At 35.3% G+C, this 15,029-nt stretch overlaps 1 protein-coding gene across 2 annotated transcripts in view; it reads right to left on the minus strand.

The window, feature by feature from the left end:
- The window catches only part of chd6 (chromodomain helicase DNA binding protein 6), a 254,759-nt gene that overhangs the window by 61,298 nt on the left and 178,432 nt on the right, over positions 1-15,029 (minus strand). For both annotated transcript variants that reach the window (XM_028812022.2, XM_028812021.2), the window contains exons 18-21: positions 10,428-10,623; positions 9,576-9,740; positions 8,491-8,670; positions 8,125-8,235 (exon numbers count right to left, since the gene is read on the minus strand). In XM_028812022.2, coding sequence (XP_028667855.1) covers positions 8,125-8,235; positions 8,491-8,670; positions 9,576-9,740; positions 10,428-10,623 — 652 coding nt within the window. The remainder of the gene's footprint in view (positions 1-8,124; positions 8,236-8,490; positions 8,671-9,575; positions 9,741-10,427; positions 10,624-15,029) is intronic.

Raw genomic sequence — 15,029 nt, forward strand, 5'->3', positions numbered from 1 at the left:
CTAACGATGACATCAAGTATTACCCAATCAAAAGTAGGAAAGGAGGCATCTTCATAAAATGCGTGTGGGATGATTTGCATGAGACGCTGCTTTAAAAAAAAAATTATAAAAAAAATACGGGATAAATCCCGTCCAGTATTGATTCAAAACGGGACGCGCAATTTCATTCTCAAACGCGGCACGATTCCGTATTTTAAAGGACGGGTGGCAACCCTACAGTGCCAGGTAACCACCCATACAATCAGATTGTGATTCAGACTAGGAATGCAATGAATGTAATTACCCGATCTACATACAAGGCGAAAGTCTTGCAACATTCAAACATGATGGTTTGGGATAATTAGTACTTATTAAGTACAACATTGAACATAAAAGAGCTTATGAAGCCTTGAACCGAAAAAAGCAAGATCTCAGAGATCGTAAAAAAAAAAAAAGGAGGTAATGTCGTTTTACTCGCTGTAGATTTTAGTCAAACATTACCAGTTATTCCACGAGGGAGACCAGCAGATGAACTCAACGCGTGTTTAAAATCCATGCTTCTCCCACGGTCGGTTATATGTCGCGTGTTCTCGGGTAGGTACACCAAAAAATGTATACATTTAAGCATGTAATGGGCAAAGAAAAAATGAGGTATACCCGAAGGCACTGCAGTAGTACTCAATGTAACTTTACTTCTTAAATGTTAATGTTTTACTGTTTAATAATTTATACGCTTCTTATATATTGTTCAAATTCTTTTATCAAAATACCAGTGACAGCGCAATGCACGATAACATGGACTGAATACACCATACGCATCTGCCCACGGCCGCCCTGGTGTGCGCAGATAGGAGTTGATTCTAAAATAAAATAAACATAAAAAGAGTAATACATTCATCACCCATAAAGCGGATAGCAGACGTGACGTATTATATGTGTACCACATTTCAAGTCAATACCTGAAACGGTTTGCAAGCTACATGTGATTTAAAATCCTGGACAGACCAACGAAAAGCCACGGTAGCAAATTATAGAAGAAGATTTTACTGTTTAATAATTTATATGAAATGTGCTTCTTATATATTACTTCATATTCTCATATGATAATGATGTTAATGTTGTTTATATTGATTTCTATGTTATTGTAAGTGCATCTATGTGTGTATATGTATGTATGTATGTGTATATATATATATATATATATATATATATATATATATATATATATATAAAAAAAATATATATAAAAAATATATGTGTATATGTATATATAATATGTGTGTATATGTGTGTGTATATGTGTATATGTATATATATATGACAGCAACACTCATAACAATGACAACACAATTACATTGACAATGATGTTACGTTATTTTTAAAATGTTTCCTTTACTTTTTCATAACCTCTTTAACACACTACTTCTCCGCTGCGAAGCGCGGGTATTTTGCTATATATATATATATATATATATATATATGTATGTGTATATATATATGTGTGTATATATTTATATATATATATATATATATATATATATATATATATATATAGATAGATAGATGTGTATGTATGTAGATATACAAATATGTATATGTATATATATGTATATATGTGTATATATATGTAGATATACAAATATGTATATGTATATATATGTATATGTGTCTGCATGTGTGTGTATATATATATATATATATATATATATATATATATGTATGTGTATATATATATATGTTGATATATGTATATATATGTGGATGTGTATATGTATATATTTATGTATATACAGTATGTTTATGTATATATATGTTTACATAACCTCTTTAACACACTACTTCTCCGCTGCGAAGCGCGGGTATTTTGCTAGTATACATATATACGTCCATAGCCTGCAGCTCAGTCGCCGTGTGAGGCTGCGTTGGGTCCCACATCCTCACGCCTCCCACATAGTTGGCTGCCTGCCTATATAAGGCCGTCTTTCGCTCCGGTCTCTTCATTCCCTTCCTTTCTTCGCCACAGTATTCACGTCTCCCTGCTGATAACTGCAGCCTTTTTATTTAATCCACGGCTTTGCCGCTGTTTTATTGTTCGTTTATTACGATTATAGTTATTGTGTAGGTATTTTAGACTTGGTTTACATTGTTTAGGTACCCATTTCATTTATCGTTCCAACCATACCCCCATTAACATGCCTATCGAGGTGATCATCATCGATCAAAGAACTGTCACTTACTGAGTGGTTTCCATGCTTGGAGATGGCGACTGCTTTTTCCATTCTCTGTGTTACATATTGCACGGCCATATCAGGTTCACTCTTGATATCCGGAGGAACATTGTGTCTTATGTATTGAATGACTGGGACAGGTTCAAGGTGTGGACTGATGACAGTACAGGAGATAATTATACTACTCAGGTGCACTATAAGAGTGAAATGCTTAAGCCCTTTACCTATGGTTCTGCATGTGAGTTGATGGCTGCCGCTGAATTGTTTGGTTGTTTCTTTCAAGTGTACCGAAATGGCCAAATATTTTACACCTTTGGACAACTGCCAATGCCTCTTAAACATCTTAGATTCACCGGTGACAATTTGAGTAGTGGACACTTTGATGTTTATGAATGTTTAAACTCTCAAAAGCTCGATGCGAAGTTATCGATGAAACCCATTTCAATTCAAACGCCTCCAAATTTCCAGCAAGGCTCTGCTTCGCAATGACAATTAATAAGTCTCAGGGACAGACCCTACAAAAGGTTGGCATTGATTTGAGGCAAGATTGCTTTTCACATGGCCAACTATACGTTGCATGCTCAAGAGTAAGCTCAGCGCACAGCTTGGTCATATTACAACCGGAGGGCCGAACTGACAACGAGGTATACATTTTCCCTCAGTTTAACACTAGAATTACCAGAGCCTACGAAAAAACTCGTAAATCCGTCCCACCTTAAATCGCGTCTTAAATCCGTTTGCACCTCTCCGACAGAGTCCTTTGTCATCTAAATGTGCTGATAAACAAAAACTACTAGCAGCCAGCTATTCCATCCCCCCACCGACTTAGAATGAACTTCTCTCCTAGCTCAAGCCTTGCCTTGATTTGATTACCTGGGATTGAAGTGGAGTTTTACAGTGGAAATAATTCTAGCGTTATTTGGAATACACGCATTTCATGTGTGTTCCATTTCTATAGTAGGCTGTGCAAACACATTTTTAAAACAGAAACGTTTTTCATATTCTAATAGTAAATGACAAAATGTAGGCATAAACTATATAACGTATGAAGCCTGAAGTCCATATATCAAAGAAACACTTTCACAAAAGGTACAAATAAGAGAACATGTGCGCTTTTCTTCAAAAAAAATATAACTGCACAAAAAAAAAAGCCGCGTTAGCATGCCACATTAACACTCTTACTACATCCGCCGCGGTGGCGTAATGGTATCAGCTCCTGACTGGGGATCAGAGAGTGGCGAGTTCGATCCCGCACGGCTCCACTTCGAGAAATGAACTGCTCTCATTCTTACAATTTTAGAATAACAACATAAATTTGATTTCAGTCTGTAACAGCCGGTGTAACTTATGATACTGGTAAAGGTTAGCTTTTTTTTTTTTTAAATTCACTTTTCATTCTCGCGCTATAGGTCTGCAGAGTATCACGATGCATACTACCGCCCCCCCCTCCCCCCCCAAAAGGGTTCTGACACACAAACGCTGGCGAAGCTGCCTTCTTCGTATCTCACCGTCACTTGAAATCAGCAGTTCTTAGCTGCTTATCAATCCATACAACCCCATCTGACACAGCTGTTTTCACATAAATAAAAGTGTACTTTTATTCAAGACTATAACCGAAGAATAAAGAAAGCAAGTTACAGTTGGTGGTTGATACGACAGCGTGCGTGGTGCAATGCTAAGAACTGCTGATTTCAAGTGACGGTGAGATACGAAGAAGGCAGCTTCGCCAGCGTTTGTGTGTCAGAACCCTTTTGGGGGGGGGGGCGGTAGTATGCATCGTGATACACTGCAGACCTATAGCGCGTCTTTATGTCAGATGGGGTTGTATGGATTGATTCTGAATGCGACTGCGAGAATGAAAAGTGAATTAAAAAAAAAAAAAAAAAGCTAACCTTTACCAGTATCATAAGTTACACCGGCTGTTACAGACTGAAATCAAATTTATGTTGTTATTCTAAAATTGTAAGAATGAGAGCAGTTCATTTCTCAAAGTGGAGCCGTGCGGGATCGAACTCGCCACCCTCTGGTCCCCAGTCAGGAGCTGATACCATTACGCCATCGCGGCGGTTGTAGTAAGAGTGTCAATGTGGCATGCTAACGCGGCTTTTTTTTTTGTGCAGTTATATTTTTTTTGAAGAAAAGCGCACGTGTTCTCTTATTTGTACCTTTTGTGAAAGTGTTTCTTTGATATATGGACTTCAGGCTTCATACGTTATATAGTTTATGCCTACATTTTGTCATTTACTATTAGAATATGAAAAACGTTTCTGTTTTAAAAATGTGTTTGCACAGCCTACTATAGAAATGGAACACACATGAAATGCGTGTATTCCAAATAACGCTAGAATTATTTCCACTGTAAAACTCCACTTCAATCCCAGGTAATCAAATCAAGGCAAGGCTTGAGCTAGGAGAGAAGTTCATTCTAAGTCGGTGGGGGGATGGAATAGCTGGCTGCTAGTAATTTTTGTTTATCAGCACATTTAGATGACAAAGGACTCTGGCGGAGAGGTGCAAACGGATTTAAGACGCGATTTAAGGTGGGACAGATTTACGAGTTTTTTCGTAGGCTCTGGTAATTCTAGTGTTAAAAAGGTTTACTTTTCTTCTTAATAAAAATTTTAAAGCAGTACTTTGCCGCTGCTAAGCGCGGGTATTTTGCTAGTTACTAATAAAAGCCTTTTTTTTTTTTTTTTGAAAGAGCCAAGCCACCTTTTCTGTGGTGTGTTGTACATGATCCCAAAAACAAAAAAAAAATTGTGTGCAGAGTACGTGATAGAGCAGATTAAAACATCATAAATCAATTTGAATTTTTTTTAATGCATGATGAGTCACACTTGCTGATGAAATGGTAATAAAACTAAACTGAGCACAATGTTTCTAAGCAAGTAAATTCACTAACACCCATGCCATTTAACTTGCAAATACATGGGAAGAAAATACAGACTCCATGTAGAACCTAGTGCTGTGAGGCAGGAATGACAGGCCACTCTGCTTAGGTTAAACCACCTGTACTGAACTTACTAACCTTCAACTTGATTAAACTTAAGAGAATTGCTATTGCTAAATAAGCCCAATAGTGCATGTGTGTGAGTTTGACCTTCAATGGAGTTGCACCCTGTTGAGGGATTGTTCCTGCTTTGTATGTGTTTATTCCATGATTGCTGGGACATGCTCTGGCTGTACTGTGGCCCTGTCCATAAATGCCTAACAAGTCTGTTCAGTTTTTGTCACTTAATTACTTACTATTTGTAATGTATGAACCGGAAACAAATAATTGTTGGTACTGTCTTTTTGATAGGATGCTTGGTCCTCCTCACAATGTATTTGAAATTTTACAATATTTCTGAATTGAGAAGGACTGGGGGTCCCCCTCAAAGTTTTGATCATACTGTTAGAAGTATATTATATTAAAGAATGGCCAACGGGTGGCAGATGGTTTGTGGTGAGAGACAGAGAGAGAGAGCTTGCTTTCAGAGAGCGAGGTTCCACAAATATTTACAGCAGGTACTCCTTTACAACACGGTTTAATATGGCAAATTAACATATACCAGGATTGTGAATAACTTTGACTTGAAAAAGTACCAAACTTTTCCCTTATTCTTCATAGAATTTCTTCTGTTTCACACATTTTCATTCTCCTCCTCTTGGTAAATAATGGGTCAATAATAATCCTTTCTGTCAGTCTTATCCTGTCTTGTTTTTTATGGAATGGCAGAAGACTCTGCATTAAATATTATGCACTACTTTGCTTTGGAAATAATGTAGTTTATTTTTTGAAAGATTTGGGGTTGTATCATTGTGTTAATACTCTCCCCATCCACTATGGTAATGGACTTGCTTCCCTATTAAACAGTACATAGTTGCTTTCTACCATCTATCTACCCTTCCTTTTACATTTCTGAAACTTCTCATTAAATGTAGTCCCACTTCCTCCATATACACCAAAAAATATGGTTTCGTATAGAAGAGCTTATGAGTCTGGCTCCCTTGTGGCACACTCACATTCCAGTTTTTCAAAACAAAATTAATCTTTCTTTCTCTATCTCCAGCTTAAATCAGTTCACGGCAAGATTATTTTTGTAAACAAAAACTAAAAAGAAGGAACAACAATTTGCAAAAAACACAGCAAACAGACCTTCAAAAACCATTACAGAAAATAAAAATGTATCTTGGCTAAGGCTTATATTATGTGCCCGGCCCTGGGTACAGCAACATCTTTTTCAAGAAGTCACAGAGGAGAACATTTTAGCCTCTTGAAAAAAACAGTGCTCAACACTGCACAATAAGAAATGGGATTCATAGAAGAGTATCAAGGGGGGAACCTTTGCAATCCATGCATAACATTAGTTTTCATCTCTCATTTGCAATGAAAAAACTGGGTGATTACAAATCCTTTTGAGTAATGTTCTATGGACAGATGAGTCAACAGTTGACAACCCAGGTCCCTCTCTGACATGCATAAAGCTAATAGGGTGTTCAACAGTAAGAACATCATACCTAAAATAAAACAAGGAAAAGGTTGTGTTATGATGGACCCTTTGCTGCCTTAGAACCTGGAAGATTTGCCATAATTGAAGGAACCATGAATTGTGCACTGTACCAGAAAATTTTTAAGAATGATGTCTGTCTGGTTGTCTGTCCATAACCTAAAGGTGCAGCATAACTGGGTTATGCAGCAAGACAATGACCTAAAATGCAAACGTAAGTCTACAACTGAGTGGTTCAGAAGAAACAAAATGAATGTTTTGTAGGTACCTTGTCAAAGTCCCGGCTTGAACTCAATAGAGATGCTGTGGCAGGACATGAAATGAGCAGTTTACGCTGGCAAACCTCTCAGTGTGTCCGAGATAAAGCACAAAGTGGGCTAAATATTCCTAAACAGCAAAGTAAAAGCCGACTATGAAATTATATTGCATTATACTGTATTTAATCTACAGGGCAATTGTTTTCTTAAATGGATGGTGGTTGTCTTAGAAAAGTTTGTTCCTTTAATTCCTTGAATTAAAAATTACAACAAAAAATTGTATTCTGTGTTCACTCAAGTTCTCTTTCTCTAATATTGCATTTTGTCTATCTGGGGCCATTGTGTAAATTGTGCAAAAAAAGGGGATATTAGAAAGGAAGCATATACTGTACTTTTTGACAGCACCGTAATATGAACAACAGTAGTAAACAGAGCACAGGCACAAAACAACAAAAACATATAAATAATAATCAAAAATGCTTGTTGTATTTTGTGTTTTTATGCCCTTTTTACATAAGGAAACAAAAATAATTTGTTATTGTTCAATTAACTTTTCTACACAACTGAAGGAAATATGTTTTCAATGAATAACGATTTCAAAACGTTCAGCATTTTGTGTAGCTACAAAAATAAAGATATTTTTTATTTTTAAAGATAGTCAACCAACAGGCAGCTAAGAAACAAAAAACAGATAGGAAAAGATTACATTTATCACAGAAGAGAGCATAAACAAAGAAAAAAGACCAATGCAAAACATGGAACTTATGCACAGAAGTGACAGGTCAAGAGAAAACAAAAAAAAAAAAAAAAAAGCAATCAGGCAACCCCTATAGGAACTCAAGATACAAACACCGAAGGTAACACGATGTTCATTAATACAGTGCACATAATTAGTTAATCTTGGCAAACATTTCAGCGCCATATCAACAGCCTCTGACTAAATTTAGGTGGTACCATCTAATGGAAAAAGTGCCAGGAGGCCATAGGAGCAACAAACTACACAGAATCACATGGTCAGCTTTTATGTGTTCAGTGCGAGTTCATATAAGAAAACAAACAGTAAAAGGAGCAAACTATGTGGTTCATCAGAAAAACCATTCATATACAGTATGTTCTTGTAAAAAATAAATTAAATCTAAGAAATGCTACTGAGGAACACTTTGTCCATACCTTTTCATCAATAGATTCAATCTCCAGTTCTGCAATTTTTGCCCACTTCTGCCAGAAATTAGGATCATCCAAAGATATGTCTGTTCTGTTTCCAGAAGATACAAAGCTTGCCTACAAACAAACCATAAAAACTGGTTGGATGTCAAGCCAGAAGAATAAAAGTTTATCTTCTTTAAAAAAATAAATACAGTTAATACTCTCTCAACAATCAAAAATTAGATCCAAATTTACATTTTCAGCTTTCCCTATTAAAAGTGTTTTACGTTTAAGGACACTTTGACTTAACAGATATCAGCCACTGTGTTTTAAAGGATTAAATGTAAAATCGATGTACACCACCAATTTACAGCATGTATGTTAACAAACCTTGGCAAAAGTAGAACCTTTCCCTTCTGACTGAATGGTAATTGTTTGCGTCCTGCGTTGCAAGATTTGGTCAATATCTTCCTCACAGAACTTGGAACCCTCATCTTCCTCATCCATAAGTGCTCCATATGCCCCTTTCCGTAAAAGATCTTCTACTTCCTTCTTAGAAAGCTGTTGAACCTGTAATCGAACCTCAGCATTATAATAATTTATAAGGTTGTAAGAAAACATTTTACAAATGCAATGGAGTTAAAAACAATCATTATTGACATTAATTCAGACAGTAATCTGACAAAAACACCTATTAAAGTATTTTGTTTTGCATATCAGCATAAATTGCTTGAGAAGTACCTAGCTACATAGACTTTAAATTATATAATTATTAACACCACACGCAAGATATAATATTACTGTTTTTGAAAATTATACAGTTGGCTTTGAAAACGCTGGTAGAATTTCATATTGCTTAGATTGTTAAAGAGGATAATGATGTGGTTGAGCAGGTCAGAAGGGGACTATGTATTAATCTTTGAGTTTCCATTCTCATTGTCTTGTAAAGTTTGAAATGTTGTATTGTTTTTACAATCAGAGCACTGGGCTGGTTCAGAAAGTTAATTTATTACAAAAATCAACAAATACAATTCATTATTTATAAGCTACAAAACGCAACACTTGATAATACAACTGATTAAACATTACAAACATAAAACTAACTAGGAAGAAACTGCAGCAGACTTCAAAATCGGTAATTACTATAATCATACCAGTTTATTTACTTAAACAATAAGAATACAGCATTTATTGGTAACTGGCATGTCAAATAAATAAAGAGCTTTGCTTATCACTCCAAGAAAAGTATATATTCACACATTTGTCCATGCATCTTTGAGTGAAAACATTAAATGCATCAGATATGTCTGACTTTTCACTATTACAATACAACCAAACCCCTAATGGCAAAGTCTGCATTCTCTCTCTAAAAGACTGGAATCTCCTTATCTTTACAACACATATTTCAATTGGTTAACAAATTAAATTTCTCAATTGAGAAAAAAAACAGAACCTGTTACGTTATGTTAACTTACCCCATTAGTGCTGCCTTTCCTGTTAATGTCCTGCAGTACAGCTTTATCCAGACCCAGCTTTAGACTGGCCTTGTCGAACATCTCTCTCTCATAGGAGTTACGTGTGATCAAACGATAAACCTTTACTGCTTTACTCTGACCTATTCTGTGACAGCGAGCCTGAGCCTTAGCATTAGGGAAACACAAGAGAAAATTACAAATAATTAGAACCAATGTTTTGTGCCCTTTATAACTTAGACTTTCAAAAACATTCTAATTAAAATAAACATAATAATTGGAACAGACAGCAAGGTAAAAAAATAATAAATTATTACATATAAACTGAACAGATGTTACAATCTTGAACATCAGAATATAATTAAATACTTTATTTGATTAAAACATCACAATTTCATAAAAATGTATAAAGGAACATTCTTTAAATGTACAGTGGCAAGAAAATGTTTGTGAACTCTTTGGAATAACCTGAATTTCATCATTGATTACTCCTAACAATGTAGACACATTAAACATTCATGGTCCTGGCTGTAAAAAGCATGTGAATATTTGTGCTTAGTACTTTGCAGAACCTTTTTTGGAGCAATAACCTTACCAAAGGTTCCTGTAGCTATTGACCAGGCTTGCCCAGTAATGATTAATGCACAAATTCAGGAGACAAATCAAGTAATAAAAAAAAATCTGGAACACACAGGAAAAAAATAATTTAATAAAGCTGAAAAGCTTTTGAAGTATCTGCATTGATATTGGCTTTGTTTTGTTTTTATTTGCTGCTTAGAAAAGAAATAGAAGTAAAAATTTTGTAAAACTGTTCCCAAATTCAGAAAACTTTTACTTTCCAGAATTTTTTTTTACCTGCAGATCATTTTGTGGGTTCCAGTCTGAATCAAAAATGATACAAGTATCAGCAGCAGTTAAGTTAATACCCAGGCCTCCAGCTCTAGTGCACAGCAGGAACACAAACCGATCTGAGTCTGCTTTACAAAACCGGTCAATTGCAGCTTGCCGCAGGTTTCCTCGAACTCTTCCATCAATTCGCTCATAAGTATACCTGAAAAAGCCAAAAAAACACAAAAAACTAGAGATACAACATAAGCCAAGCATTCCCAGCCTTTTCTGTGTAGCAATAAAACAAAGGAAACATTATTAATTTATAATCTTGAGTATGAAACATATATGTGCTTAGTGGAGGACATCTGCTCATTGTATACCAAGTGGCAAAATATTGTAGGATGACTATTAGAGCTACAGGATATTAGGTTTAATAATCTTAGATTACAAACCTAATAAAAATGAGTTTCATGCATTTCTGAGTGTGGTTTCAAAAGTTTACTCCAAAACCTTAGACATAATATAAATTTTAAAAATGAAACCCAGTAAACATCTATCTTTATTTTAGCTCAATCAAAATGTTTCTTTACCATACATATAGTTATTTTTTATGTTAAAAAAACACACTGAAAAGCAGGGTTGTGTGCTTCTCATAATCAATATATGAACTGCTTTTTCATTTTCTTATTAAAAGGACTACTCTGTATGCCTGTAGATCAGAAACCTAAGAACTTTCAAATTAAAAAATTTCACAATTGTGAATAGGTCAGAGTAAAGAAAGAGAATGAAAATGAAGTCAGAGCAGCACTGTGAAAACCCGCAGCACTGTGCACGCTAAAAACTTTAAACTCCTTATCGTTAGACCCCAGCATAATTCAGGCTGTAAAAACAGTGTTAAAAGTGCTAGTCCTGAATGTCACTTGGGCAACGGTATAGACGCATCTCACGTAAGCATGAGACCAGAGGAGCATTCGGGCTGTAAAGTGGCAAAAAGCATTAATGATGAGCGTTACTCGGGTAACGGTAAGCATCAGGCCTGAATGTGACCTGGGCAGAGGTGTAGATGCATCTTCTCCTAGCCTCATCTCATCAGAAGTGATGATGAAGTGAAGCTGTCTTCAGGTAGTGAAACTGAAATGGTCAGTGTAACCAAAAGTGACGCTCACGTCACTGGCACATGTGCAGTGTGCTGCTCATTTTATTATTATTATTTTTTTATCATTATTATACTTTCTGCACTTTTGACTTTGCACATTAAGTGTTTTGCATGTTTTACAGTAGAAAGATGAGATTTAAAATAAAATGTCGTTTTTCAAGCCAAAAAATGCAACGCTTTTAACTATGTAAAAAAAATAAGAAAAAACAGCAAACACTTGTTTTTTTAATAAAAGAATCATTTAATTTTGCTGCTGAAATTTATTTTAAAGGTGTCCAACATCAACAAAAAAAAGTAACATCACACCTTAGCATACTAGAATCAAAAATAGCCTCCCTGCAGGACAGCCATTTCAATATTAAAGATCAGTCCAAGTTGAAAATAGACTACTGGAGGTGAAATACCTCCTCATAAAGTAACCTGTTTGCAGCTAGTAATACAACCTCTGATTTGGAGGAGTTCTTTAGTATTAGGTGGTTAAACTATAGTGGTTACATAATTTTAGAAATTACACCCACAAAACAATTCACTGCAAATCTCATATGAATATTCATTAGTTCAGGGGCTTTTGTTCCAACCAGATTCACAATCAGCTGTAACAACTGATCTCACTTAACTAGGTTGTCTTTTTCTCTTCTACATTCAGAAAAGCACAATAGAATAATTTTCATATTTATAAAATATAACTATTTTTTAATTTTTCAGTATATTTAAATGCTTAACTATTTTTTTCTGTGTGCCCTTTTTCTGAGTAGTTTCCTTCTTTTGTTGTATTGTAATAATGTCAAAAAGAAACAGAACAGACACCTAGGAAAACAACACTGAATTACGAAAGGCTGCAACTGCTTTAGCATCAGACCCACTAATTAGTAAATAATGGATTAAATAACCAGAAAACCTGGAAAAGAACAATGAAAATCAGGACGAAAATATTACTAAAAAGTAAAAAGTAAAAAATACATTTCCCATATTACAGTAACTGATTAGTACATTTTAATAAAAATTTGCTTTGTAATTTTTACACTGACTTCAAAACACCGAAACACCAATTAAAAGCAGAAGTCAGTTGGAGCAAAAGCCTGCAGCCACAGTGGATCCCGCGGACTGAGATTGAGAACCACTGCATTAGTTCATAGTAGTGGGAGATTATAATTGGGAATTAAGTTCCTGCCTAACATTAATCATCTCCAACAACAACAGCAATGTCTAAGACAAACTTGGTAATTTCATGTTTAATCAAGGACAATAACTTATACAAACCATAGAGATTTGTTTACATGTTTTCAAGATTTGCTACACTGATTTAAGAACTGAACACTTTTTTTTTTTATTGATAAAACCCTACTGTACTTCCCCATGTCAAGATTTTCCATTACTAGAACTTGGAATTTTAACAGCAGTGATCCAACTTATTAATTGGAGACAAGAAACAAAACGTACTTTTTTGCCAAAACAAATGTTTACCTAGTGTCATGTGCCAGGACACTTTTAAAAACACTGAAGGCACATTATGTTTTAATATCAATAAAGTGGTCTTTCTGAATAAGCTTCAACAGCTCAGATATCCCTTCTCTTAAAAACTTAATTTTCAAGTTATTCTGGTGAGCAATCCAACTACACAGGAAAAGTTAAACAGCATTGCATTTCTCAACAAGAAAATCTCATGTCAGTTCTAAACATTTAAGCACAAACATTTGGATAATGTAGAATGCAGTGAAAAGAGACCAGCATGATCTTGGTTACTGTGGACTGTAGAGGGGAGTATCCAGGTACAGCACTGCATTGTCAGCGAGTCAGAAGGTAGAACAGAATGAGTAATTAACAGTGTGACAGTAAGGGTGCACTCTCTCTCTCTCTCTGATTCTAGAAGCTGTTATGGAAAGGTTTTGCAACCTTTTTTATTAGAACTGGAAGTCAAAACATGAAAAAGTGGGGCTACTGGGGATAATGTTCTAATCCAACTGAAAAGTGTACATCTTCTATGTTTTGCGACTTTGCTCTGCTCATAACATTGTCACATAACATCTTTGATTACTTACTGAGTTAAAATCTGAGGAGACATTACTGCTTAATGAAAAATATGTTGTGATAACTCAAACTACAGGTAAAAATATAAAAAAATCTAATAACACTTGTCAAACACGTGCAGTTAGGGGGCAGCCAAAGGGCTCAAACAAGCATGAAAGATCAAAATTTGGGGGATTAGAGCAGAATACTAATGTCTTTTCTCTTTCTTCACCAGAAAAACAAAAGAACGACAATGAGGAAATATTACGCCCTCCCTCTGCCTAAGACGTATTTTCCGGTCCCATATTAATCACCTCACTTCCGGCTCCCAACCATGACACCACCTCTGTCCTGGGATGAAGCTGTCATCCCTATCTTCATCGATTCATGTCACTTCTTACAACTTTTTTCCTCTTTAATGTAGATAAAAGCACCCGAGCAACTGGAATGATTTGTCATACGTCTGTTTCATACTTACTGCATGACCTGGTATCAGTCATTTACAACTACTCTTGGAGCCAGCATTAGAAGGGGAATTTCCCCAACTCTTAATCCTCGTTCTCTGTGTTTTGATTTCTTCACACACTGTAAATTACTAGTTACGTAGTGGTTACAAAATATACATATGTTTAATAGAAGAAATTTCAGTATAGTAATTGGAAAGAAAAATAAAACAAAAAAGTGGTCAAAAAGGAAACTGAATATATAGTAATGGTAAATGTTGCATTACAAATAGACCAGGTTGCAAGCAGAATCTTGTTTGCATTACCAGGACATGATACAACTCATGTTCATGTTTTAAATGATGCTGGGTTCAGTCTTTTTTAGCTCTTTTTTGCATTATTAGGAGATTTAAAGATGCACAATTGGTAATCAAAGATCACTTTCAATTTAGCAGGAAACAAGAGGTGGTATCTGATTTCGCCTTTGCATAAGTGCTGTTTAATGCTGTAGAATGCAGCTCATTTGGCAGTTGAAGGAAAGAAATATGGGAAAATACAAATGCAGTTATTTTCAAATATAATCTCCTCTCTCTGTCTGAGAATCAATATCAAATTTTCTTTAACCTGTAGTTCATCAAAATGGATAATCAGACTTCTTGGTTTTGAAAGGTTTTATCCACTTATATGGTTAGCTGCTGAGATCTATGTTCGATTTGAAGTCCTCTCCAATTATTTTAGAGATTAGTTCAGCTATGAATTTCTCTGGGTTTGGACTTTAAAGGGCTTCAGGGAGACCTTCAATTCTGATGTTGTTCCTTTTATATCTATCTTCTAGCGCAACTAGTTTACCACCAAGCACTTCGCATTCGGATTCTACAGCAGCTACTCTTTTGTTGACAGCGGAAGTCGACTGTTCAGTTTCTTCAGCTTCTTCAAGATAAACACCAAGTGCTCTAATATTACTCTCAATTTTACTCATTTTCCAGTATTTTTTCATCAATTCTTGCTTGAATGTTTTTA

This window comes from Erpetoichthys calabaricus, chromosome 10 (genome assembly GCF_900747795.2).
Source record: "Erpetoichthys calabaricus chromosome 10, fErpCal1.3, whole genome shotgun sequence".
In the NCBI taxonomy this organism is placed as follows: Eukaryota; Metazoa; Chordata; class Cladistia; order Polypteriformes; family Polypteridae; genus Erpetoichthys; species Erpetoichthys calabaricus.